The sequence below is a fragment of the Pomacea canaliculata genome, linkage group LG1 (assembly GCF_003073045.1).
Source record: "Pomacea canaliculata isolate SZHN2017 linkage group LG1, ASM307304v1, whole genome shotgun sequence".
NCBI lineage: Eukaryota > Metazoa > Mollusca > Gastropoda > Architaenioglossa > Ampullariidae > Pomacea > Pomacea canaliculata.
Window position 1 is genome coordinate 13,224,008 of NC_037590.1, and position 27,207 is coordinate 13,251,214.

Here is a 27,207-nt window from a genome sequence, read left to right on the forward strand (position 1 = left end):
GGCAGCAGTGAAGAAAACGCTCATTGTATTAATAATTAATCAGAATTTAAATATTGTAAGTTTAATGAAGCTTGATCTATAAAAAAATCATTTTTTTTATTTGACGTCATCATTTTTGCGGTCTCGTCTGCTATACAACGGACAACGCTTTAACTACAACATATGGCTAAACGGATTGAAAGCTCTGGATGTGCTCACACATCCGATGGATTAGTAAACATTTTCTTGGGTTTATTTATCAAAACCAGCTCAAAGCATATTGTGAGTTGTATAACTTTGATTTTGCAATGTTATTTTATTTCGTATGTCCTGTACTGTTTCGTTCTTAACTTTTATTTCAAGTAAACTGCCAATCGAAGATTCACATGACCGATAGGCTCTATTTTCTTCGCTTCATGATCAGACGTTTGGTTTTGCTGCTGTACCTTCGAATAGTACGCTGATATTTTCAAAATATTCTATACCACTACCGACACTAGTTCATGCTGCTGTATGTCAGTATGTGGTCAGACGCTCTGTTTCGCTGCTGTTCTTTCCAATAGTAAGAAATGTTCAAAGCTATTTGGCAGTGTTCAAACGTCCGATAGATTTTTAAACATTTTCTTGGGTTTATATATCAAAACCAGCTCAAGGCATATTGTGAGTTGTAGAATTTTGCTTTTACAATGTTATTTTATTTCGTGTGTCCTGTAATGTTTTGTCCCTTATGTTCAAAGCTATTTCTATCCATTCCCAGATTTGATGTCTGACTACTCTTTTCTAGCAAGAGCCTAGTGAAAAGTATGGAATCATTGCTGGTGCATAAAGCTACCTGATAAGCCAGTGTGACTCAGAGCTACTTATTATTTTGAGATGCCAGGCAAGAACTGTGCGATTCCAGGATGCCCTGCTTTTAAAAGTCGACACAAAGGCTTATCATTTTTCCGGATAAGAAGACTAGATGATAAAGACTGAGAAAAAGCTCTTGTGAGTGCTGTGAATCCTTGTGATTCTAGCTTCAACATTGAAAGAGCGACATTTCAAACCGGAATGTTATATTGAAGGTAAGACACCTTGTGAGATAAATATAATTTTTACATTTTAGAATAATTCGCCTTTCCAGTGGTTCTAAGTATTAATGTGCCAGATGAAAAGATTCATAGTCGTAAAAATAATCAAACTATTAATCAACTTATAGTATCAGCATTGTTTAACACTGCTGTTTTGAAACTGCTGATCGAGTACTGGATATGGTGCATATTAGAGAGAGAGAGTGCACGCGTGTGTGAGTGAAGAGAATAAATAACCTATTACAATATTTAATTTCTTATAATATAACCAACCCAAGGTAAAACAAAAATTGAGAAGTAAATTAAACGATGCATTTTTGTAGACAATAATATTATGAATAGGATTACTTAAATTCAAACCCTATTTAGCAATGGATCATTTAAAAATAAATCAGAACACATAATCTCAATATGTTCCTTCTGCAAAAGTAGCTTTTGGAGGCTGGAATTAATTCAGCAAATTAATGTTAACATTATGACTTTTAAATTTTGTTTGCTTGGCCTAACTTCAGTGAAATGGGGTAGGGAAAGGGATGCCAAAACCAGTGAGCTAATGCGTTACTTAAGTTAAATTAGCTTGTGATGACAACTGCTCAAAAGATCAGATACAGGTCTTGGCGCCTAATATTAATCTGATATATTGGATACAATCTGCTATTATTTCTCCATGTGGATCGCTCTACCTATATTCTACCTTCAGGTAAAGGCAGTTGTCGTCAGCTTATCCCAGGAAGTCTACCCATGGAGTTTATGCCAAAAAAGACCGTTGAAACACCCAAGCCTGAAACTAGGAAGCCACCAGTGAGCATTAATTTATCATTACTATGACACGAGACAGCCACTGTCAAGAGCAATGCATAAATGATAATGTGTCACATTCTCTCTCTCTTATTCCTACTCTACTTATTTAATGTTCTTCAGATTGAGTCATTACATACACTTGAATTATCCTAAAATGTAAAGTAAAACCAACACTGCATTATTTCACTTTTCAGACTCAGAGCCCACTTCCAGAACCTGTTGAGAGAGTGAAATGCTACATTTACAGAGAGGTCCGCAAGGCAGCAGTTAAAGAGCTACCTTTTCCATGGCGCCTGCTGTCGGATACCAGTGACAACATTATTCTAGGTACTTTTTCAGAAAATTTCCAAGTGAGAGTGAAAGTAACAATCATGCCAGATCTTGCAGTTAGAGTCCATAACTTTACAAGAAACATTGAAAAAACTTCAGTTACTGAGCTCTTAAAAAGAATATCCTCTTTGCAACTTTGTGTTGGTGTAACAGATCATGCTTTGCAGAATTTTGCTGAATTGCTTACTGTTGACAGTCAGCAACTGTATTTCACACATATACAATATACAACAGATGAAATAGGCAACATAACACATTTGTCTTCAGTTAGGTCAAAATCTTGTGAACTGTTGTTAGAATCAGAATGTGAATTGTGCAAACAATGTGGATACACGCAAACCCTTCTCAAAAAGAAACTGAGACATGTACAAGAAAACAAAAGTAAGCCACTTTCAAAGAACACTCCACTTCAGCGTGTAAGCTATCATTAGGCATCAGCATGTGTCTTACAATTTCATTCACTATCAGTAACATCACTCATAACTATCTGGTCAGGGAGCCATTCAGGAATAGTAGAGCGTTGAAAGATGGAAGTCGAGAGAATGGAGAAACACAATATGGATGATGTAGTGCAGGCTGTTGAGAATTCAGCACTGGTAACATCACCACATATGGGAGTAGGTCAAGGTGGTATTGTGTGTAATAATGTTGATGTTGATGTGAATGTTGTAATTGATTTTGTTGCAGAGATGAAGCCAAGAAAGCAGCGTGTGACATGTCGTTGCAAGAACCTGAAGAGAACACAAAAGAAGGCTTCCTGTAATAACGAAAATGGAGACTTTGCTTCAGAGACTAAAAAGAAACAGAAGACAGAAAAGCCCATTGACGGAATTGATGTGTTTGCAGCAATGTTTGGACACAAGACTGAACGAACCACTGTAACGTTTTGGGAAGGGTGTGTTACGAATGTATGCGAGCGCGTGTAAACATCTACATGTAAACCACGCTCCACGCACTCTTCCAACTTTTTCAACAAAAAGGTCCGGCCAACGGTTAGCACATTTAATGCTTAACGTGAAAGAAATGGAACGATGGGAGAAAGGAAAGATAAAACACAAGATAAATATGACGTTTAAACCCTGCGAGCGTGCTTCCATGCGTTCTTGTGTGCTTGCATGCGTGTGCTTGCATGCTTGCTTGCGTGCTTGCATGCGTACTTGCTTGGGTGGGTGCTTGTGTGCGTGCTTGCATGCGTGTGTGCTTGCATGCTTTCTTGTGTGCTTGCTCGCGTGCTTCCTTGCTTGCGTGCGTGCCTTCTTGCTTGCGTGCTTGCTTGTTTGTTTGTGTGCTTGCTTGCGTGCGTGCTTGCTTGTGTACGTGCTTGCGTACGACTGAGTCCTGTCTGAGAAATAGGACTGAAACCAGTAGAGTGGAGACCCTGAGATGCCATAGATAGTACTGAGTTTCAAACAAACAAACAAACAAACAGAAGCATGCCCATTTGCACTGTAGACCCACAGAAATACCTCTTTCTGAATGTGACACCTGTTTACAGGGCTGACCATCAATGGTTTTTATCTGCTTTCCTCCATCGTGTGTGCATGAGCAAGAGAGAGAGTGTGTGTGTGTAACGGAGATAGTTATAAGTGATGTTACTGATGTAACCGAGTGGTGAGGGGTTGTATAGTGACGACAACAGTCCAACACTCGAACCAAAAAGGCAGGAACAGTCAGCAGGTGTGCGACCCTTTTGTTCTTGTACGATGGTCACGGCTGCGTCATATCGCCCGAGGCGCTAGAGGTCGGGGCTGTCTCTTCTTCGTCGTGTAGCTGTGCGCGCTGTCTCCTCCGCCGACTCTGTTCTGTCCTTTCGTTGTTTTAGTAGGAAAGTGCTTCCACCTTACGGCGATTTCGCACTATGTGGGGGGAGGGGAGGGGGGATTGGTGTTTTACGCCATGCTAGCAACTATGGCTATATCACTGCAAGGCAGCCAGCCCTGTAAACAGATGCCACGTGCAGAGAAAGAACAGCGTGCCCGAGACGAGAAATGAACTCTGGGCAGCCAACCTTCACTGTATTGGTGACAGGCGCTAACCGTTGCGCCACCGGGCCGCTGTATTCTGTCCTTTCGTTTCAGCTCTGCCCTTATATACCTCTGGGAAGGGGAAAACTTTGCGATGATCTGATACGGTCGGGGCAATACACCGTTTTTCCCTAGCCAATCACCGCTCATTACCATCTCTCGCCCTGCCCTAGCAGATCCCGCCAAAACTAGCAACAACGCCGGACTACCGGCCCTCTACACTGATAGCGAATGAAATTGTAAAACGCATGTTGATGCCTAATGATAACTCATGTTACATGCTAGAGATGCTTGACAATGAGAAACAAAAGTAAGAATTTTGGAATTCCATCGGAAATATGGCTTTATTGTTGAATCTGGGTAAATACGCGCACCACATTAAATACTTTCCACTAGGCTCTTGCTGGAAAAAAGAGTAGTCGGACATCAAATGTGGGAATTGATACAAATAGCTTTGAACATAAGCGACAAAACATTACAGGACACACGAAAAAAAAAAAAACACATTAAAAGCAAAATTCTACAACTCAAATGCTTTGAGCTGGCGTTGATTTATAAACCCAAGAAAATGTTTACTAATCCACACACACAGAACTTTCGATCCGTTTAACTGTGTAAGCAAACATCTGGCCATGGTGCACGAGCGTCACTTAAGTTCCCACGCATTCGCAGACTCAACCGGACATATAGATCTGCCCGGACGTTTTCATCCAAGGTATTGCGTGTAAAAACAACAACAATAACAATAGTAATGCGAATATAAACTAATACTACAGCATCATGATCAAGATGGATAGCACACTCTGCACAGACCATCAATAATTAAAGAAAGAGAACAGGGAGTGGACAGTGAGGTACATATCGGGACTCTGAACAACATAAAGATGTGGTACAAAAGTAAAAAGTAAAGCAATGAAAATGTCCAGGCATATTGGGTCTAAAAATGTCCGGGCATAGTGCGTGTAAAAATGTCCGGGCATAGTGCGTGTAAAAATATCCAGGCAAAGTGCGTGTAAAAATGTCCGGCATAGAGCAAGATAGAATGTCTGGGTAGTTCTAAATGTCCGGGTATGGTCTGCGCATGCGCATGAAGCGAAACTTTGGAACACATGTCCCAGCAGAGAATGTTAATAAATGGGATTTCTGGAATGAAAGCTTTAGCTGATGCATCACCAGAAAATTGCATGTGACTGCTACACCTGTTTATTTTGAGTAATGCAAAAATGATAAAGGTCCTTAACAACAACAACTACAACGACGACAACAACAATAACAATAACAATAATACGAATATAAACTAATACTACACAGCATCATGATCAAGATGGATAGCACACTCTGCACAGACCATCAATAATAAAAGAAAGAGAACAGGGAGCGGCCAGTGACGTACATATCGGGACTACGAACAACATAAAGATGAGGTACAAGAGTAAAAACTTATCGCAATGAAAATGTACAGGGATATTGGTTGTAAAAATGTCCGGGAATAGTGCGTGTAAAAATGTCCGGGAATAGTGCGTGTAAAAATGACCGGGCATAGTGCGTGTAAAAATGTCCGGGTCTGGGCATAGTGCGTGTAAAAATGTCCGGGCATAGTGCGTGTAAAAATGTCCGGGAATAGTGCGTGTAAAATGACCGGGCATAGTGCGTGTAAAAATGTCCGGGTCTGGGCATAGTGCGTGTAAAAATGTCCGGGTCGGGCATAGTGCGTGTAAAAATGACCGGCAAAGTGCGTGTAAAAATGACCGGGCATAGTGCGTGTAAAAATGACGGGCATAGTGCGTGTAAAAGTGACCGGGCATAGTGCGTGTAAAAATGACGGGCAAAGTGCGTGTAAAAGTGACCGGGCATAGTGCGTGTAAAAATGACCGGGCCATAGTGCGTGTAAAAATGACCGGGCATAGTGCGTGTAAAAATGTCCGGGCATAGTGCGTGTAAAAATGACCGGGCATAGTGCGTGTAAAAATGTCGGGCATAGTGCGTGTAAAAATGACCGGGTCCGGGCATAGTGCGTGTAAAAATGTCCGGGAAAAGTACGTGTAAAAATGACCGGGCATAGTGCGTGTAAAAATGTCCAGGTCTGGGCATAGTGCGTGTAAAAATGACCGGGTCTGGGCATAGTGCGTGTAAAAATGTCCGGGCAAAGTACGTGTAAAAATGACCGGGTATAGTGCGTGTAAAAATGTCCAGGTCTGGGCATAGTGCGTGTAAAATGTCCGGGTCCGGGCATAGTGCGTGTAAAAATGACCGGGCAAAGTGCGTGTAGAAATGACCGGGCATAGTGCGTGTAAAAATGACCGGGCATAGTGCGTGTAAAATGTCCGGGCTTAGTGCGTGTAAAAATGACCGGGCAAAGTGCGTGTAAAAATGACCGGCATAGTGCGTGTAAAAATGACCGGGCAAAAGTGCGTGTAAAAATGACCGGGCATAGTGCGTGTAAAAATGTCCGGGTCCGGGCATAGTGCGAGTAAAAATGACCGGGCATAGTGCGTGTAAAATGACCGCGCATAGTGCGTGTAAAAATGACCGGGCATAGTGCGTGTAAAAATGACCGGCAAAGTGCGTGTAAAATGACCGGGCATAGTGCGTGTAAAAATGTCCGGGTCTGGGCATAGTGCGTGTAAAAATGTCCGGGTCCGGCATAGTGCGTGTAAAAATGACGGGCAAAGTGCGTGTAAAAATGACCGGGCATATGCGTGTAAAAATGACCGGCATAGTGCGTGTAAAAATGACCGGGCATAGTGCGTGTAAAAATGTCCGGGCATAGTGCGTGTAAAAATGACCGGGTCCGGCATAGTGCGTGTAAAAATGTCCGGGCAAAGTGCGTGTAAAAATGACCGGGCATAGTGCGTGTAAAAATGTCCGGGCATAGTGCGTGTAAAAATGTCCGGGCATAGTGCTTGTAAAAATGTCCGGGCATAGTGCGTGTAAAAATATCCAGGCAAAGTGCGTGTAAAAATGTCCGGCATAGAGCAAGATAGAATGTCTGGGTAGTTCTAATTGTCCGGGTATGGTCTGCGCATGCGCATGAAGCGAAACTTTGGAACACATGTCCCAGCAGAGAATGTTAATAAATGGGATTTCTGGAATGAAAGCTTTAGCTGATGCATCACCAGAAAATTGCATGTGACTGCTACACCTGTTTATTTTGAGTAATGAAAAAATGATAAAGGTCCTTAACAACAACAACAACTACAACGACGACGACAACAACAACAATAACAATAACAATAATACGAATATAAACTAATACTACACAGCATCATGATCAAGATGGATAGCATACTCTGCACAGACCATCAATAATATAAGAAAGAGAACAGGGAGCGGCCAGTGACGTACATATCGGGACTACGAACAACATAAAGATGAGGTACAAGTTGTAAAAATGTCCGGGCATAGTGCGTGTAAAAATGACCGGGCATAGTGCGTGTAAAAATGTCCGGGTCTGGGCATAGTGCGTGTAAAAATGTCCGGGTCTGGGCATAGTGCGTGTAAAAATGACCGGGCATAGTGCGTGTAAAAATGTCCGGGTCCGGGCATAGTGCGTGTAAAAATGACCGGGTCTGGGCATAGTGCGTGTAAAAATGTCGTGCAAAGTGCGTGTAAAAATGACCGGCATAGTGCGTGTAAAAAATGTCCGGGTCTGGGCATAGTGCGTGTAAAAATGTCCGGGTCTGGGCATAGTGTGTGTAAAAATGACCGGGCATAGTGCGTGTAAAAATGTCCGGGTCGGGCATAGTGCGTGTAAAAATGACCGGTCTGGGCATAGTGTGTGTAAAAATGTCCGGCAAAGTGCGTGTAAAAATGACCGGGCATAGTGCGTGTAAAAATGTCCGGGTCTGGGCATAGTGCGTGTAAAAATGTCCGGTCTGGGCATAGTGCGTGTAAAAATGTCCGGGTCTGGGCATAGTGCGTGTAAAAATGACCGGGCATAGTGCGTGTAAAAATGTCCGGGTCCGGGCATAGTGCGTGTAAAAATGACCGGGTCTGGGCATAGTGCGTGTAAAAATGTCCGGGCAAAGTGCGTGTAAAAATGAAAGGGCATAGTGCGTGTAAAAATGTCCGGGTCCGGGCATAGTGCGTGTAAAAATGACCGGGCATAGTGCGTGTAAAAATGACCGGGTATAGTGCGTGTAAAAATGACCGGGTCCGGGCATAGTGCGTGTAAAAATGACCGGGCATAGTGCGTGTAAAAATGTCCGGGCAAAGTGCGTGTAAAAATGACCGGGCATAGTGCGTGTAAAAATGACCGGGCATAATGCGTGTAAAAATTTCCGGGCATAGTGCGTGTAAAAATGACCGGGCATAGTGCGTGTAAAAATGTCCGGGCATAGTGCGTGTAAAAATGACCGGGTCCGGGCATAGTGCGTGTGAAAATGACCGGGTCTGGGCATAGTGCGTGTAAAAATGTCCGGACATAGTGCGTGTAAAAATGACCGGGTCCGGGCATAGTGCGTGTAAAAATGACCGGGTCTGGGCATAGTGCGTGTAAAAATGTCCGGGCAAAGTGCGTGTAAAAATGACCGGGCATAGTGCGTGTAAAAATGTCCGGGTCTGGGCATAGTGCGTGTAAAAATGTCCGGGTCCGGCATAGTGCGTGTAAAATGACCGGGCAAAGTGCGTGAAAATGACCGGGCATAGTGCGTGTAAAAATGACCGGGCATAGTGCGTGTAAAAATGACCGGGCATAGTGCGTGTAAAAATGACCGGGCATAGTGCGTGTAAAAATGTCCGGGCATAGTGCGTGTAAAAATGACTGGGCATAGTGCGTGTAAAAATGTCCGGGCATAGTGCGTGTAAAAATGACCGGGCATAGTGCGTGTAAAAATGTCCGGGTCTGGGCATAGTGCGTGTAAAAATGACCGGTCCGGGTATAGTGCGTGTAAAAATGACCGGGTCCGGGCATAGTGCGTGTAAAAATGACCGGGCATAGTGCGTGTAAAAATGTCCGGGCAAGTGCGTGTAAAAATGACCGGGCATAGTGCGTGTAAAAATTTCCGGTCCGGCATAGTGCGTGTAAAAATGACCGGGCATAGTGCGTGTAAAAATGACCGGGTCTGGGCATAGTGCGTGTAAAAATGTCCGGGTCCGGCATAGTGCGTGTAAAAATGACCGGGCAAAGTGCGTGTAAAAATGACCGGGCATAGTGCGTGTAAAAATGACCGGGCAAAGTGCGTGTAAAAATGACCGGCATAGTGCGTGTAAAAATGTCCGGGCAAAGTGCGTGTAAAAATGACCGGGCATAGTGCGTGTAAAAATTTCCGGGTCCGGGCATAGTGCGTGTAAAAATGTCCGGGTCCGGGCATAGTGCTAGTAAAAATGACCGGGCACAGTGCGTGTAAAAATGACGGGCACAGTGCGGTGTAAAAATGACCGGGCACAGTGCGTGTAAAATGACCGGGCACAGTGCGTGTAAAAATGACCGGGCAAAGTGCGTGTAAAAAATGACCGGGCATAGTGCGTGTAAAAATACGGGCAGAGTGCGTGTAAAAATGACCGGGCACAGTGCGTTTAAAAATGACCGGGCACAGTGCGTGTAAAAATGACCGGGCACAGTGCGTGTAAAAATGACCGGGCACAGTGCGTGTAAAAATGACCGGGCACAGTGCGTTTAAAAATGACCGGGCACAGTGCGTGTAAAAATGACCGGGCACAGTGCGTGTAAAAATGACCGGGCACAGTGCGTGTAAAAATGACCGGGCATAGTGCGTGTAAAATGACCGGGCACAGTGCGTGTAAAAATGACCGGGCACAGTGCGTGTAAAAATGACCGGGCACAGTGCGTGTAAAAATGACCGGGCACAGTGCGTGTAAAAATGACCGGGCAAAGTGCGTGTAAAAATGACCGGGCATAGTGCGTGTAAAAAGGACTGGTCATAGTGCGTGTAAAAATGGCCGGGCAAAGTGCGTGTAAAATAAGTCCGGACATAGTACGTGTAAAAATGTTGTCAGACTTACAAATGTCATGATATGTCGTCCACAGTCTTTCTGGTAGAAATTTTGCGTACGATAGCCTTTGGAGCTTTGTTTTGTTCTAACTTACTCTCTTTCTTTGGCGTCGCTTGTCAAGTCTCACTTTCCGTCGATTTACTGTACAGGTTATGAGTGATTCCTGCTTTAGCTTTTTATGTAATTCATCAGCAACATTTTTCTCAACAGCTTTGTTGCTGTAGATCTTCATTTGTGTAACAGTGTTGTAGGTGCTGGTATATTTTACTTTGTATTTAACTCTTGCCTTGCACATGATTAGTTAATTACTTACTATTGTGATTCCACGTTACTAACAAACTTCAGTGGAAGTTCTCCAGTATTTGTTCCAGCAGCATTAATGGAAGTCGCGAGAGATTGGAGAAAAACAGGCTTGAAATCGAGCATATATGCACATACATGTCAGCCGTTAAATATTGGGAAGGTGCAGTTGAAACGGATAAAAAGAGAATACGGAGGGCATCAAAGAAACACATTTTGGAAAGTGAGTTTTTTGGTTTTACTCCATTTTGTTGTCATGTGCCTCAATAGAAATTACAAACTTATGTAATTGGTAGGCCAGCTTGTGTGTTTTATAAACTTGCAAGGCAAGTATGCATGTCAGTTTCATGTGTGTTTTAAAGTTCGTGTATAGGTGCAACATAGCTTTTTAACTGTTGCTAAGCCCATTCACAGAAGTCTGTTATCTGAGATCGCTGTGGGGGAGATGCTGTGCACCGTGTGTTAAGTAGACTGCCCTCGTCCGTCTCCTCCAGGTCCTTGTCTGTCTGTGTGACGTGTCTGTACAGTTCCCAGGAAACCAAGTCTCTCTGTGTGACGTGATGGTTACATCGGCCACAACACAGGGTGTTTCCAAGACAGAGGTTATACTGTCATGAAAAGTGTGTTTTATTTGTCTGTTGGCAAGAAATGCGCGTTTGACCTGTGTGTACTAAGGTGAGCTTGTCCTGCCTCTGTTGGCACCAAGAGTCTTTGCTGTGCTTGCAGTAAACTGTACCGAGGGCACACGCATCAACTACGGCAAGAGAATCTGGGAAGAGTGCCCTCTGGGACCTACCAGGACGAACCTTACCAGACAAGCTGTAAGAACTGTTCCGCAGGAATGAGTACAAGTACCAATGGCACGAGACTGGCCTCGGACTGTGAGAGTAAGTATACTTGTGCCTAGGATTGAAAAACTGTGCACCTCTGCACTAGTCAAATGTTTCTGGACATGAAAAGTCAACGCAGGCAAAAGGTAAAACCAGGAGAAGACTAAACAGACATAGGTCACAAAGTTGTAGATTCTGACGAGAAAAAAGAAGACGTGCCTTGACATTTAATGCATCCTTCACACTGCAATTCTGCCCAATGTTCTCTTTTATCTTTCAGTGGTTTTCTTCCTGTACTGTTAGTTTCTTTCATCTGTTCCTTTTCTTAAAATGCACGCAATCTACATACGGTATACATTCAAGAAAACCTTCAATGAGGGAGTAGGTTGTCTCATGTCGCCAATGAAAGGTTTTCATGCTGACCTTCACCCCTGGGTCTCGCAGCGTTTTGCCAGATTGGCTTTGAGAAGAACTCGGTGACAGACACGTGTGATGAATGCCAGAGAGGCTTCTACAAAAATAACAACAGCTACCTGCTCATGGACTGCATTCTTGTGTCCCACGGACTATGCCACGCTCAACAACGGGTCGAGCCAGGTGTCGGACTGCATTGTTCGTAAGTGACTCCGCCAGTACGTCACCTGCTTGACCCTTGAACTCTCCAACAGTGACGTACTGAGTTACAACAGCATCAACACGTACAAGCACATGAAATGAGCTTTCCGCTTACTAATTATTTTCTGGAAGGTACTTGCTGCCTGATACTGTGTTGATTTGAATTTCAGTTGGGAAGACATGGAAGTCTACGCTGCAAAACAAAAACATAATACAACGTTTGTCAATCTCGTGTAGCAGCTTTTGTGATTTCTACTAAGATAACTCAAAATTTGAAACAAGTAGCTGAAAAGAAAAGCTGTCGAGAAAAAGTATTTTCCCTCCTTCACTATAGGTCTCACTATTACGGCAATCTCCATTTCGCACCTGTAATTTCGTTCCCATGTCCATTGCACCACAGACTCTCAGCGCGTGCAAGCACCTCTAGAGGCTTCGCGTGACGCAGTGTGTCACGTGACTAAATGCACCCTTGTGTGTATGTGCAGGTAACTGCAGCCCGGGCCAGTACATACCTATGGGAGGCAGCAACTGCAACCTGTGTGACTACGGCCTGTACCAGCCCTACTGGTGGCAGTCACACAGTGTCTCAAGCGTGCGAAGCAGGTTCGTTTCCCAGCTCGAGTGTCTGTGAGTGTCGGCCATCCACATCACCCGCTCTCTCTTCCCGTATCACCAAACATAACAATAATGAATATTAACATTTGTACAGCGCTAATTGCCCGCTGATTTATTGCACTAGCAACTCCATTGACACACTCACACAACACAAGCACCATGCTCAGTGTCCAACAGATGGCGTGTGTTACTGTCTGTTATTGTGCTATTGTGTTAGTGCAGTGGTTCTCAAAGCGTTTCAGACCGCGGACCACTTTACTTAAGTAAAAACTATGGCGGACCACCAAGGCCTAAAAGTCAGTCTGTACTATGAATTTCAAATTTAAATTGCCGCATTTGTTTCATTTTAATTCAAAACTAAATGTCCTTTTGTAAAAGTAATATAGTAATAAGATGACATAAAACTACGTACACCTCGTTCTTTGTAATTAAAATGTTAATGCGAGGAATGCATCACTTTAAACATCACTTTGCTGACATATGACGACTGTCAGCCGCGGACCACACTTTGAGAACCACTGTGTTAGTGTATGTTAGTCACGCATGCTCAAAGGCTTATGGAATGGAGACCAACATGGAGAAGAGCAAGGTCATGGTGAACAGCACTGGAAAAGAAAAGGCAGAAATCAGCTTGGACGGGCAGAAATTGGAAGAGGTAGAGTCCTTCAAGTATCTCGGCTCGATTCTCACCAAGAACGGGCTTAGTACAGATGATATTCGTTCACGCATTACGGCCGCAATAGCGGCCCTGATGAGATTACATAAAGTGTGGGATAGCAATAAGATATTCCAAACCAAATTCGTTCTGTATAAGTCTCTGGTCATAGCAGTTTTTCTATACGGATGTGAGACATGGACATTGCATCGAACGCATGAGCAATGCATCCAATCGTTCGAAATGCGATGTTTCAGACGAATGTTGCGTATCTCCTACAGAGAGGAGAAAACAAACGAATGTGTACGAAACCTGGTTCGTAGCTTGGTGGGACCCCAGGAGTCACTCCTCACGGTCGTGAAAGGTCGGAAAGTAAAATAGTTCGGCCACATAATCAGGCATGGCGGAATTCCAAAAGTCGCAACGCGAGGCCTGGTGGAGGGCAGTAAAAGGGCAGGTGGGCAAAAGATTACTTGGGCGAGTAATGTCAAAAAGTGGACAGGTCGTTACCTCCAGGAGATGTGCAGAATGGCGCAGGACCGGGGTCAGTGGCGTGGTTTCGTTAAACGACAGAACTTCATAGTTTCGCCTACGACAGGTCGGAGCGGGACCTAACAGCTCCACAGATACTATGACAGCCTGTCTTGGTCCTCGCCGTATGTTAGTGATATGCAAGGCAGACAGGATGAGTTTTCAACTCCAAGTAGGAGTAAGGACATCATAAAGCATTGTCGCAAACTTTGTGTCTAACACAACAGCAATCGCTACGCGCGCGTACTCTGTCTCAGTTAAGGTTTTCCCCCTGTCCGTCCGTCCGTCCGTCCGTCCGTCTGAAGATAAGGATGATGAAGTCACGTGTTCATGTTTCAGTGGACTGTCCCGCTGGTCAGCAGTTACTGGAGAATGAGACAAGGTGCGAGAAGTGTCCAATCGGCTTCTACAACACTGACCTCAACCCGGAAAGCTCTACGTGCGTCTTGCGTAACCTTGACCTGATCACTCCTTCCACCGGGTCAACTTCGGAACGGGACTGTACCATACGTAAGCAGTCTTAAGTTTGCTTTGCGTCGTCCAAAAGACAAATAGAGGAAAAAAAAATTGTCATCAGCCTGTTCATCGAATTTCGTCTATTTGTTTGTTCCTCGTAACACCTTGCTTCTTAGCCTCACACAATGTGCTGCCCACGACGATAGAGCTTTTTTTTTTTTTGTTCGTCTCGATTATTTCACCGAACTAATTTCAATGATCTGAAGTAAAATGTCACTGCAGATGGCGAAAGCTAGTCAGATGTTATATGGGAAATCATTTTGACCCTGGGTGGCTTCATGTAGACTAGACTAATGGTCACATGTTCCGGTTGTACAATTTTCACTTAGTACCGGGTTGGCCTGTTTAACACGAGACTGATGTTTACATTCATGTAGCTACATACAATGGACATGTTTCTAACATTGCAGATGGAGACCCCGCTGTGTACAAGGCCTGATACCCGCCTCACAAGAAGAATAATTAACCAAAGTCCATGTAGACCCGAGTGGACTGTAGTGTCCGACTGAGGCGAGGATTTTTACTGTCTTTGAGTCATGTGCAAGATGCTACAACCCACCATCCATGCTTCAACTGACTTGTATCATAGTTGTGACTGCTTGCAGATGGTCCTGTGTGCAAGTCATCAAGTGGTGTCTTCTCAATCTTGTCACCGACACCATGTTTGACATCATCTACATCACGATGAGCCTAACAGTGGCACTGTCAGCTATGCCAAATATTGGAATAGTTCGTTGATAAATGTCAGTGAAAAGTTGAATTTAAAAGATCGGAGCCTATACGATCATACGATCTGCCTCCAGACATACGATCTGCCTGCAGAGGATGTAATGACAGTACATTGTTCTTTAAACTTGTATTCACACCATGTTCACCTTTCTGCACCACAAGGTTCGTGTCATTCTTTCGCCGAAAATGTGACTTTCATGGAATGACTAGAAGGTATTTTTATTTTGTATGTTTGGCATAAACTGAAGTGTACATATATATGGTATTGGAAATGATAGCTTGAACTTTACTTCAGTTTATTCAGTCAAAACATTTACAATTCATCCCTAGCTTTCACTGTTGCTCTATCCAACACACTCGCAATTAATCTTCACAAAACTTCAGACTTTCTGACCTCCTGGTGCGTATACAATGCTTTGACAGAAAATCCGAATGTCTTATGTAAAACATGGAAATAACGGGCAGTTCACTGCCACTGTGACACCTGCCAAGGTACCAACAACTTTGTTCGCTGTGGTAAAAGCTCTTCCTTCACCGCGGGTAGAAGAGCCGTTGTCATCTAACAAGAATATACTTTCAAATCCAAACTAACTGAATGTTGTCAGTTGAGCTAACAGACGATCAAACGAGTCAGTGAATATGTGAGTTTAAAAAAGACTTTCCTTTCTATTTCTGTATTCGATTAAAATTGCAAACGGTTTGAAAATTAACGGATTAAAGTTAGAATATATTGGATATAATCAATGTGTTTATCATTGCTTGGGATAGAAAGATAGCAAGTTGATGTGTGGGGGCAGGATGGAAGGGGTGATACAATCGTGAGATCAGTGTCTTAATGTTGTGAATGCGACTAGTCTGGCTCTCTCTACACTATTGCCTTCACACAGTCCACACTACAGTTGCAGTCTCATTCGTCGGTTCGGGTATTTTTCTCTGACTTGATGGTGACGCCTTCTGTGATTATATTGTGTAGTAACTCTAAGGCCAGGTTTAAATTGAAGCTGGAAAGGAAAAGATTTTTGCCCACCTACGGAACAAGAAGGTAAGCTAGTAGTTTAGATAAACTAATTTGAGAGTACGAGAATTAACTGCAGTTCACAGCCATCTGCTAACGCAGTTGCTCGTCTAATTAACAACATCTAAGCATTAACAAACTGTCACACCGAGCTTGATATTACAATGCATTGAAAACCGCGAGAATACCATGCAGTGCATCTTACCGCCAAAAGAACCTGGACTTTATGAATGAATAAAATCTCCGCTAGGACACTGTGCAAGTGAATATGCTATTTCTCTACTAATAATAACACACAATACACACGTGGATCTATACGTGCATGCTCACGTCATGAAGTAGCCATACTCTCGGTGTACGGTCATCAGACGAGGAACAGAGTTGTCTAACTGGGATGTAGAGGAAGAATAGTTCCGAGAAATAATCAGGGCAGATGTTTGATTAATGCTTATGGAACAAATGTGTTTTTAGAGCACGTCTCAGGGATTCAATGGTAGGCATGAAATGAGAGAGTTCCACTGTTTTGTAGCACAATAACTAAAACTCCAGGGGAGCATAGAGCACCACCAGTATATTGCATGTGACTGCTACACCTGTTTATTTTGAGTAATGCAAAAATGATAAAGGTCCTGAACAACAACAACAACAACAACAACAACAACAACAACAACAACAACAACAACGACGACAACAACAAAAATAACAATAATACGAATATAAATTAATACTACACAGCATTATGATCAAGATGGACAGCATACTCTGCACAGACCATCAATAATAAAAGAAAGAGAACACGGAACGGCTAGTGACGTGCATATTGGGACTCTGAACAACATAAAGATGAGGTACAAGAGTAAAAACTTATAGCAATAAAAATGTCCAGGCATATTGGTTGTAAAAATGTCCGGGCATAGTGCGTGTAAAAACGTCCGGGCATATCGCTTGTAAAAATATCCGGGCAAAGTGCGTTTAAAAATATCCGGTCATAGTGCGTGTAACAGCATAGAGCAAGATAGAATGTCCGGGCAAATCTAAATGTCCGGGTATGGTCTGCGCACGCGCATGAAGCGAAACTTTGGAACACATGTCCCAGCAGAGAATGTTAATAAATGGGATTTCTGGAATGAAAGCTTTAACTGATGCATCACCAGTATATTGCATGTGACTGCTACACCTGTTTATTTTGAGTATTGCAAAAATGATCAAGGTCCTTAACAACAACAACAACGACGACGACGACGATGACGACGACAACAACAACAACAAATACAATAATACGAATATAAACTAATACTACACAGCATCATGATCAAGATGGACAGCATTGTCTGCACAGACCATCAATAATAAAGGAAAGAGAACACGGAACGGCTAGTGACGTGCATATTGGGACTCTGAACAACATAAAGATGAGGTACAAGAGTAAAAACTTATAGCAATAAAAATGTCCAGGCATATTGGTTGTAAAAATGTCCGGGCATAGTGCGTGTAAAAACGTCCGGGCATATCGCTTGTAAAAATATCCGGGCAAAGTGCGTTTAAAAATATCCGTCATAGTGCGTTAACAGCATAGAGCAAGATAGAATGTCGGGCAAATCTAAATGTCCGGGTATGGTCTGCGCACGCGCATGAAGCGAAACTTTGGAACACATGTCCAGCAGAGAATGTTAATAAATGGGATTTCTGGAATGAAGCTTAACTGATGCATCAACCAGTATATTGCATGTGACTGCTACACCTGTTTTTTGAGTATTGCAAAAATGATCAAGGTCCTTAACAACAACAACAACGACGACGACGACGATGACGAACGACGACACCAACAACAAACAACATAATACGAATATAAACTATTATACACAATCATGATCAAGATGGACAGCATTGTCTGCACAGACCATCAATAATAATAAGAAAGAGAACACGGAACGGCTAGTGACGTGCATATTGGGACTCTGAACAACATAAAGATGAGGTACAAGAGTAAAAAACGCAATAAATCAGGCATGAGCAATAAAAATGTCCGGGCAATAGTAAAATGCGAGCTAGTGCGTGTTAAAAAACGTCCGGCATATCGCTTGTAAATAATCCGGGCAAAGTGCGTTTAAAAATATCCGGTCATAGTGCGTGTAACAGCATAGAGCAAGATAGAATGTCCGGGCAAATCTAAATGTCCGGGTATGGTCTGCGCACGCGCATGAAGCGAAACTTTGGAACACATGTCCCAGCAGAGAATGTTAATAAATGGGATTTCTGGAATGAAAGCTTTAACTGATGCATCACCAGTATATTGCATGTGACTGCTACACCTGTTTATTTTGAGTATTGCAAAAATGATCAAGGTCCTTAACAACAACAACAACGACGACGACGATGACGACGACAACAACAACAACAATAACAATAACAATAATACGAATATAAACTAATACTACACAGCATCATGATCAAGATGGACAGCATTGTCTGCACAGACCATCAATAATAAAAGAAAGAGAACACGGAACGGCTAGTGACGTGCATATTGGGACTCTGAACAACATAAAGATGAGGTACAAGAGTAAAAACTTATAGCAATAAAAATGTCCAGGCATATTGGTTGTAAAAATGTCCGGCATAGGCGTGTAAAAACGTCCGTGCAATATCGCTTGTAAAAACTATCCGGCGGCAAAGTGCGTTTAAAAATATCCGTCATAGTTGCGTGTAAACAGCAATAGAGCAAGATAGAATTGTCGGCAAAATCTAAATGTCCGGGTATGGTCTGCGCACGCGCATGAAGCGAAACTTTGGAAAACACATGCCCGAGCAGAGAATGTTAATAAATGGGATTTCTGGAATGAAGCTTAGTAACTGATAGGCATCACGATTGCATGTGACTGCTCACCTGTTTATTGAGTATTGCAAAAATGATCTATAGGTGGACGATGTCGACCGATTGATCTTAGCTCACGAAACCTCGTAGGTGTAACCACAATCATATGATCAGCGACAGACCATTGACAGTGAAGCATTGGCATACACCAATTATTGGCCAGGCAATTAATATTCGGGCATAGTGCGAGTCGGGATATCGCTTATAAACAAAATATCCGGTATAACACAGAGCAATGTCGACATTTGAGCGAATTTGGAGAGCGTTCAAGTCACCAAAGGTTTATGCATTGTGACTGTAACTGTTATATTTTGTGCGATACAAGGCATAAGACGATGCGACCGGATGAACAACAATAACAATAATACGAATATAAAAACTGAACTACACAGCTCATGATATGGAAGAGGGACAGCGATTGTGCTGCACAAGACCGATCATATAATAAAAGAAAGAGAACACGAACGGCTAGTGACGTGCATATTGGGACTCTGAACACACATTATAAGATGAGGGTACAAGAGTAAAAATATAGCAATAAAAATGTCCAGGCATATTGGTTGTAAAAATGTACCGGGCATAGTGCGTTGTATAAAAACGTACCGGGCATATCGCTTGTAAAAATTTCGGGCATAAGTGCGATATAAAAATATCCGGTATTAGTGCGATGTAAGCAGCATAGAGCAAGATAGAATGATCCGCCAGGCAAATCTAGAATGTCCTCCGGGTATGGTCTGCGCCACAGCGCATGAGCATCGAAACTTTGGAACAATGTGTCCCAGCAGAGAATGTTAATAAACTGGGATTTCTGGAAATGGAAAGTATCTTAAACTGATGATGTCATCACCAGTGATACATTGCAATGTGACTGCACCTGGTGTTATTTTGGAGGATGCTAACTAAAAAAATGATCATAAGGTCCTTAACGAAGCCAACAACAACAACGACGACGACGATGACGACGGACGGAACAACAACAACAATAGCACAATAACACTATAATACGAATATAGACAATACTACAGGAGCCACATCATGATCAGTGGAATCAATGGACCCGGATGGACGCATGTCTGTCAAACACAGACCATCAATAATAAATGAAAGAAAGAGAACACGGAACGGCGAGTGACGTGCTATATTGGGACTCTGATAAACAAATAAAGATTGAGAGGTATTCAGCTCAGAGTAAAAAAACTTGCGTATGCAGATGAATAAAAATTGTCCAGGCCATAGTTGGTTGTAAAAATGTCGAGGGCATAGTGCGTGTAAAAACGTCGCGGCGATATTCGCTTGTAAAAAATATCCGGGCAAGTGCTGCGTTTTAAAAATTATCCGGTCATTAGTGCGTTTAACATAGATAGATGCAAGATAGAAGTCCGGGGCAAATGAGGCTAATGTTTCCGGGTATGGTCGACGATGCGCCGGACAACGCGCATGACGAGGCGCAAATTTGCGAAATGTGATTGGAAATGTCCAACATTGTCCAAAGCAGGGGCAAGAATGTGATTAATAAATGGATTTCTGGATTATCTGGAAATGAGCTTTAACTGATGCTTATGATGATCACCAGTATATTGCATGTGACTGATGTGATTGGTACACTTGTTTATTTGAGTATTGCAAAATGATCAGTAGGTCTCGGGAGTTAACAACAACATTACTAAACTGATCGACCTGACGACGACGACGTACGACGACGTACTGACTCAACAACATAACAATAAATAACAATAAATACGAAGATATAAACATGTTATAACGAACACAGCGGATCATAATGTGATCAAGATGACAGCATTGTCTGCAGACAGACCACGAATAATAAAAGAAAGATGGAACGGACGACGGCCTAGTGACGTGCATATTCATTGGGACGCACTTGAACAACACATAAAGATGAGGTACATTGAGAGTAAAAACATTTTAGCAGCCGAGTATAGCAATAAAAATGTCCAGGCATATGGTTGTTATAAAAATTCCGGGCATAGTGCGTTGTAAAAAAATCGTTTATGTGCAGAATATCGCATGTAAAAAATTCCGGGGCAAAGTTGCGTGGTTTAAAAAATATCGTGTCGGTATAGTGCGTGTAACAGCATAGAGCAAATGTAGAATGGTCGGGCAAATCTAAATAGTCCGTTGTGTCTAGGGGTATGCGCACGCAGTGAACAAAAAAAAAAAAAAAAAAAAAACTTTGGAAACAATGTCTAAGCAAATAACCAAGTGGAGTCGAAATTGGAACACTGTCGCACAAAAAAAGAAAATGATGCGGACACTTTGGAAACACATGTCCCAGCAGGAATGTTGTTAGTACAAATGGGATTTTCTGAACTGGAAAGGAATTAACTGATGCGATCACCAGTATATGCATGTGATGTGACTGTCAACCGTTTTAACACCTGTTTAGTTTGAGTATGTATTGCAAAAATGATCATCGAAGGGGTCCTTAACAACAACAACAACGACGACGACGACGAGTTGACGACGACAACCAACAACAACAACAACCAATAACCGACATAGACGAATATAAACTAAATACTACACAGCATCGATGATTCATGTGAAGATGGGACGAGACATGTCTCGCAACACAAAAACCACATCAATAAATAAAAGAAGAGAACCGAACGGCTAGTGACGTGCATATTGGACTCTGAACACATAAAGATGAAGGTCGATGAGATACAAGAGTAAAAACTTATAGCAATAAAATTCCAGGCATATTGGTTGTAAATTGTCCGGGGCATATGCGTGTAAAAAACCGTCCGGACTATCGCTTGTAAAATAGAAAATATCCGGGCAAAGTGCGTTTAAAATTATCCGTCATAGTGCGTGTAACCGGGGGGGTTCCTTCAGCATGCGTGTACGACAGCAAGATAGAATGTCCGGGCAAAATCTAAATGTTCCGGTTAGAATGGTCCGGGCCAAATGCGCATGTCCGGGCTATGGTCTGCGCACGCGCATGTGAGCGAAACTTGGAACACATTCTGGAAGACACATGTCCCAGCAGAGATGTTAATAAATGGGATTTCTGGAATGAAAGCTTTAACTATGATGCATCACCATATATTGCATGTGACTGCTACACTGTTTATTTGAAGTATGCAAAGATGATATATAAGGGTCCTTATACAACAACAAAACAACGACGACGAGCGAACCGATCCAAGGATCCGTAACAATACACACATCACATGATCAACAACAACCATAAAAGGAAAGAAGAGAACACGGAATCGGCTATGACTGGGGAAAGGGGAGATTCTGAAACAGAACAGCCGACAGATGGTTAAACTATATAGCAATAAAAAATGCCTGCCATGAACACTATTGGTTTGTGATGAAAACTAACTTTTATTTTTTTTAAAAACGTCGCCGCAAACAACAATAAGTGCAATAATACGAATATACCGGGCAACTAACTACTACATGGAACAGCATCATGAGCAAGATGGACAGCATTGACTGCTACACCTGGTCTTACATCATATCAATAACAGACGAGCGATCGAGATGGAGCACGGAACGGCAATAGTGGCATTTCTATTGGGACAGACTGTCAAGGCAACCAACATTAAAGATGGCTCGTTATCTAATATGAAATAGTTAAAAACTTATAGCACATAAAAATGTCCAAGCTATTTATGTAAAACAATGTTCCGACATTATCAGTGCGTCGTAAAAACGTCCCCGGGCGACGTATTCGACTGTAAAAATACGGCGGGCAAAGTGCGTTAAAAATATCCGGAGTCAATAAGCGTGGGTCCGTGTAACAGCAGTAGAGCAGGAGTAGAATGTCCGGGCCAAATCTGATGTTATTCTAAAGTCACGGACTTATGGTCTGGCACGCGCATGAAGCGAAACTTTGGAAACACATGTCCCAGCAGAGAATGTTAATAAAGATGGATTCTAAATGAGCCTTAACTGCATGCGTCACCAGCTATATTTGCATTGTGACTGCACACGCTGTCTTCATTTTGACGAGTAAGGTAAAAATGAGTAAGAGGTCCCCTTGAACAACAACAATAATAATTAATTAAAACAAAATACAATAACAACTAACAACAACGACGATTGTGAAAGACCGTGAAATATACGAAATTATGTATGCATGCGAGGAAGAGTGCTGCATTGCCATATTAACGACGCCCGAAAAACGTGGACTCACCCGAGAGATATTATAAGCTGCAGAGCTGCGATGACGCCAAGGACAGGGGGAGCAAAAACCTGCACGAAAGTGAAAGCGCCATGACCACAGGCTGACCATAAGCCGTCAGACTGTCTCATCTAAGCCCGGCTTAAAGGGCTGTGCAAACATCAGTAACTACTACACGGTGTTTTCCTTCTGCTGATTTGAGTGCTGGTGTGACGTTTGTGTCACTGTTCGAACTCCCCTCACCACGCCATGTGGCGTAGAGGAAACCAGGTGGGCAGCGGGGGGCAGGCCGCCGCCCCCCCCCCAAGGGAATCACTAGGTGGGGCAGGAACTTCCTTTGCCCCCCCCCAAAATATTTGCAGAGAATTCCTTCGAGCAAGAGAGGCAAAAGACTGAAAGGAAAGTAGTCGGACGGTAGAGAGGAGGTCGACGGTCATACACGCGTACAAAAGCGGAGCCCTGATGGCAAGTGGATTGTGGCCTAAACGACCTCTGACTGACAATCAGATCGGGACGAGTCCCGACTTGCGTCTTGTTTGCGCAATCGCTTTGGCAGGCTGTGAATTGAAGCAGCACTGCAGTGAAGCGAAGAGCAGCCGAAAGTACATCCGGTAATCGAGTTCGTCCCACTCCCCCTCCCCGATATGTCGACGCCCCTTCTATTTACAGGCGGGTTTTCCGTGACTTTGGAACCAACAAAAACATCCCGCCACCCATTCGCCTCTACTTCACCCACGGGGCTGCATGATGACCCGAGCTTGATTGGACCGTTGTGACTGACGTCACATGACATGCTGCATCAGACGCGTCATATTTCCCTTGCCTGCGATAGGGTGCGAAGAATTCTCCCGCGCGCGCTCTGGCGTGTATATGGGCAGCAGGCGTGGGAAGGTTGATCGGTTGCGTCACGGGCTGTTTGGTACGTGTTTTTCTTTTGTGGTACGTATCCGACTGCTTGGTTGTGGGATCGTACTGCGTAAAAGATAGAGGAGGATACTGGAAGGCCTGACACAGTAACAGGATAAGAACTAGATTTCCGGTAACATGGGAGACGGGTACGGGGATTGCTCTTGGCCAGGAGTAGGGAAGTTAGTGAGAATCAGCCTGTCCCAGCCAGCGGAGGACCTCGATAAGCCTTTTGAAACTGTATCTTGTACCACCTATCTCCACGACGTTACCCAGCCGGCACTGCCAGAACCTGCAGTCTCTTTGCTGCCTTGATAAGACGGAATTACACAAAAACATAACCCTGAGAGAAGTTCCGGATGACACCAAGCCTTTGAAACTAACTGTCTCATTTGTGCATGGTATTTTAGAAGAGAGTGGTTGATCTGCGCATAATTAGGACCGAGATTGCCAGTGCTGTAGTTATCCTGAACGGAACAATTCACCGAAGAGTACGCAGCGTTTTTTTGGAACACCAATTGCCCACCCCCTTAAAAAAAAATAAATAATTATTATGATTTATATGATTATACGTTACTATCAACCAATTTCCTCTGTGACACTGGCCGCTATTAGCCCGGGGTAGGGTCACATCACTTCTTAATTTCGTTTTTTTATATTCATCCGTTGCTGCTTTCCCTCTTTTCACAGAGGCTATAAAGCAGCGCTGATTCGTGTGTGCTTGCTACCACTGTCCCTTGTTACGCCTCGTGCTCTCACCCCCCCCATACTCAACCCACCTCACCTCAGTCTGCATCGATCCTCACTCTTTTTCTTGCACTTCAGATGCTTCTTTGACACCACCACCTCTTCAGGCAACTTACCAACCTCGTTGCGCTAAACACACACGGCGAATGACATCCGTTACGGGTACTGCCAAACACACGGTCTAAACAGTCTCCGGTGCAGAAGATCACAGCGTCCAAATCCGGGCCCGTTGGTACAACCCCGAACCTATTCCGCCTAGAACCGCAGACGCACACGTCGTCACCACGCAAGCCGTGACGTCGATCGCAACCGAGGCGGCTGGAACTGTTAACGAACTCGACAGCAATGTCCCGGGCAGGAACGGAGCAGGACCGTACAACAACCCGTCGCTCACTGTCACCCCCACCGATATTCACGTGGCTACCTCCAACTGCCCGGGAACACATCCCGCTCTCCTACTCACATTAGATGAACAACGATCGGCGTGACACGACCGCAAAAATTTCCCGGCGCAACAATCAATCTTCCCCGATCCTCTCCCCGGGCATCCCAGACACCACTTATCACGCGGAAAAAGTGCAGTCCAGGACGTTGCTTTTCCTTGCCCCAGTCAATGGCAGAGACATCCGAAACACGGACAACAGTACCTACAACCGAACACCAAACCAAAGAAACTAAGTGACAGAGTGGGGCCCCGGGTCCTCCACAGTTCATGAACAATCTGGCACTCCAGCTAGTCGCTCCCAATCTGCGAGAACTTGTCAGCGCCGAGCGGAAGCAGACAAGCACAGAAACCAACGGCTGTGATGTCAAATGAGCCTAATGACATTTCCAGCGTGAGCCCAAGTGATCTACGCGACACAGAACCGCGGGGTCGTAGACTGACGTCATCCAGGACACACAACCGGGACTCGACCGGAAAATACTTCACTAAGGTCTTCAACTCAGACAATCGGACGCGTCTTGTGCGATGCAGAAACACGCACTCGTGGCGTTGTGTAATTGACAAAAAGCCATCTCTTAAGGGGTCTTGTCTTACTGTTCTGGCTTACACGACAGTTGCTTGACGGTGACAGTTCACACTGCAAGCATTTGTTCTCTGACTCTTTCCAACCGATATCTTCAAGTCCTGCTTCTACACTTACGCATCGCAGAGGGAAGGCTGCGCGGGCCGCAGTGTAGTCCTTGTTTTTAGATAAATAAAAGACTGTACTTTCTAACGTTTTTGCATACTGCAGTGACGAGGTTGACATTGTTGATTTTTTATGCATGCAATTTGCACACACCGAGTCAACGAGACAGTTCTGACTTTCTACAACCCACAGGCCCAATGAAACGCCACAGGGTATCGGAGACAGGGACCAGGAGGAGACGTGCGACGCCACCCTCGGCCACAGAAACCAGGTGATCTGCCTTGGGGGTAGGGTGTGGGTTGCACCCGGCACATAGTGGAGGAGCAAAAACAAGAGACTAAAAGTCATACGTGGTTTTGTGTGTGTACCCGATGTGTGTGTGTCCTGCTAACTCCTACCCCATTTTTGTAAGTTGCGTCAATGCAGTCATTGCTGTTGAAAGCACGGAGTACATATGGCGACTTCAACAGCCCACCCAGAGACGTTTCATATTATCGAATACCATTTAACGCTACACGCAAGCGGTCTTTCATGGGCCAACGCCTACAATTTCTACCTACGCATCTGGTTACCCTGGTTGTAACATCAATGTTCCTCATTCCGATCTCTCCCCCAGGAAGCAAAAAGTTTCGGCCCGAGTTCCCTCGACCATCTCACGCGGACATGAGATGAAGCTGAGAGTTCTATGTAACGTGGCCAGTGACCAAATCCGTTCATGTGACCCCCAGGCCTTTCGATGCTGCGTTGACCAACGGTGACTCGGCCCAGTTCTAATCCATTCCTTCTTCTGACCTTCCCTCAAAGCGCCCATGGGGATGTTTAACCACACCAGCGGCTGTCCACGAACTCCTCCCTCCACATGTCTATGCCTACGCTACCCACTGTAATCTTTCCTCTTCTTCTGGCTCTCTACTTCCATCCAACTTTCCTTCAGTCTGTCTTTCGGGCCATTCGTTCCAGGTGTTGATTCGCTGCCTCTCTCGGATTTAACGACAAAATGAAGAGCAATATCCACAGATAATTGTTTGCTGCTCCAACCAGTCGAGGTTTGCGAATTAATCTTTGCTGGCTGTCGGCACGTGTGCAAGGTCAGAAGTTGTTTCTCTCAAATATGATTAGAATATTGTAAAGCGAGACAAAATTTTCGCATGACCCACGGAGCGTGGCCGCGCCAATACGACAAAGACAGTTTCTCAGCGATGAAACCGCTCTTGGTGGAGCTGATCAGTGCGCGGAGCACCAACATGTTTGAAAGGCGCTTGCGGGAGAGACAGGCCCTTGCCAGATCCAATCGCCATTCAACTGCTCCTCCCCGCTTTAACACAACCAGACAGGCGTGGTAAGCATGTGAGTTTTTCTTCTGACTGGTCGGATGGACGGAAAGGCGTCATGCACTAACTTCTGATTGATCCTTTCAGAGGA

At 44.0% G+C, this 27,207-nt stretch overlaps 1 protein-coding gene and 1 long non-coding RNA gene across 5 annotated transcripts; both read left to right on the forward strand.

The window, feature by feature from the left end:
* The first annotated feature begins 76 nt into the window (after positions 1-76).
* Positions 77-3,262, forward strand: LOC112564716. 4 transcript variants are annotated; one of them, XM_025239739.1, is made up of 5 exons: positions 77-261; positions 737-1,043; positions 1,750-1,850; positions 2,045-2,177; positions 2,868-3,262. In XM_025239739.1, exons 3-5 carry the CDS (start codon positions 1,791-1,793, stop codon positions 3,104-3,106), a joined length of 432 nt encoding a protein of 143 aa, XP_025095524.1. In that variant the 5' UTR covers positions 77-261; positions 737-1,043; positions 1,750-1,790; the 3' UTR covers positions 3,107-3,262. The 4 variants fall into 4 exon arrangements, with proteins under 4 accessions (XP_025095524.1, XP_025095516.1, XP_025095542.1 ...); XM_025239731.1 differs by having other exon boundaries at positions 764-1,043; XM_025239757.1 differs by lacking the exon at positions 77-261 and adding an exon at positions 340-434 and having other exon boundaries at positions 764-1,043.
* Positions 3,263-10,892: 7,630 nt separating this feature from the next.
* On the forward strand, positions 10,893-11,809 carry LOC112570016. Its single transcript, XR_003100570.1, has 2 exons — positions 10,893-11,346; positions 11,734-11,809. It is a non-coding gene; the product is annotated as an uncharacterized LOC112570016 (long non-coding RNA).
* Positions 11,810-27,207: the final 15,398 nt, after the last annotated feature.

What these genes read in the sequence shown, in the direction of transcription:
- LOC112564716 (XM_025239739.1), top strand. Translation starts at nt 1,791, where the DNA reads ATGGAGTTTATGCCAAAAAAGACCGTTGAAACACCCAAGCCTGAAACT. An exon ending in CTGAAACTAGGAAGCCACCA is followed by an intron (nt 1,851 to 2,044) that starts GTGAGCATTAAT and finishes TTCACTTTTCAG; the next exon opens with ACTCAGAGCCCACTTCCAGA. An exon ending in CAGTGACAACATTATTCTAG is followed by an intron (nt 2,178 to 2,867) that starts GTACTTTTTCAG and finishes ATTTTGTTGCAG; the next exon opens with AGATGAAGCCAAGAAAGCAG.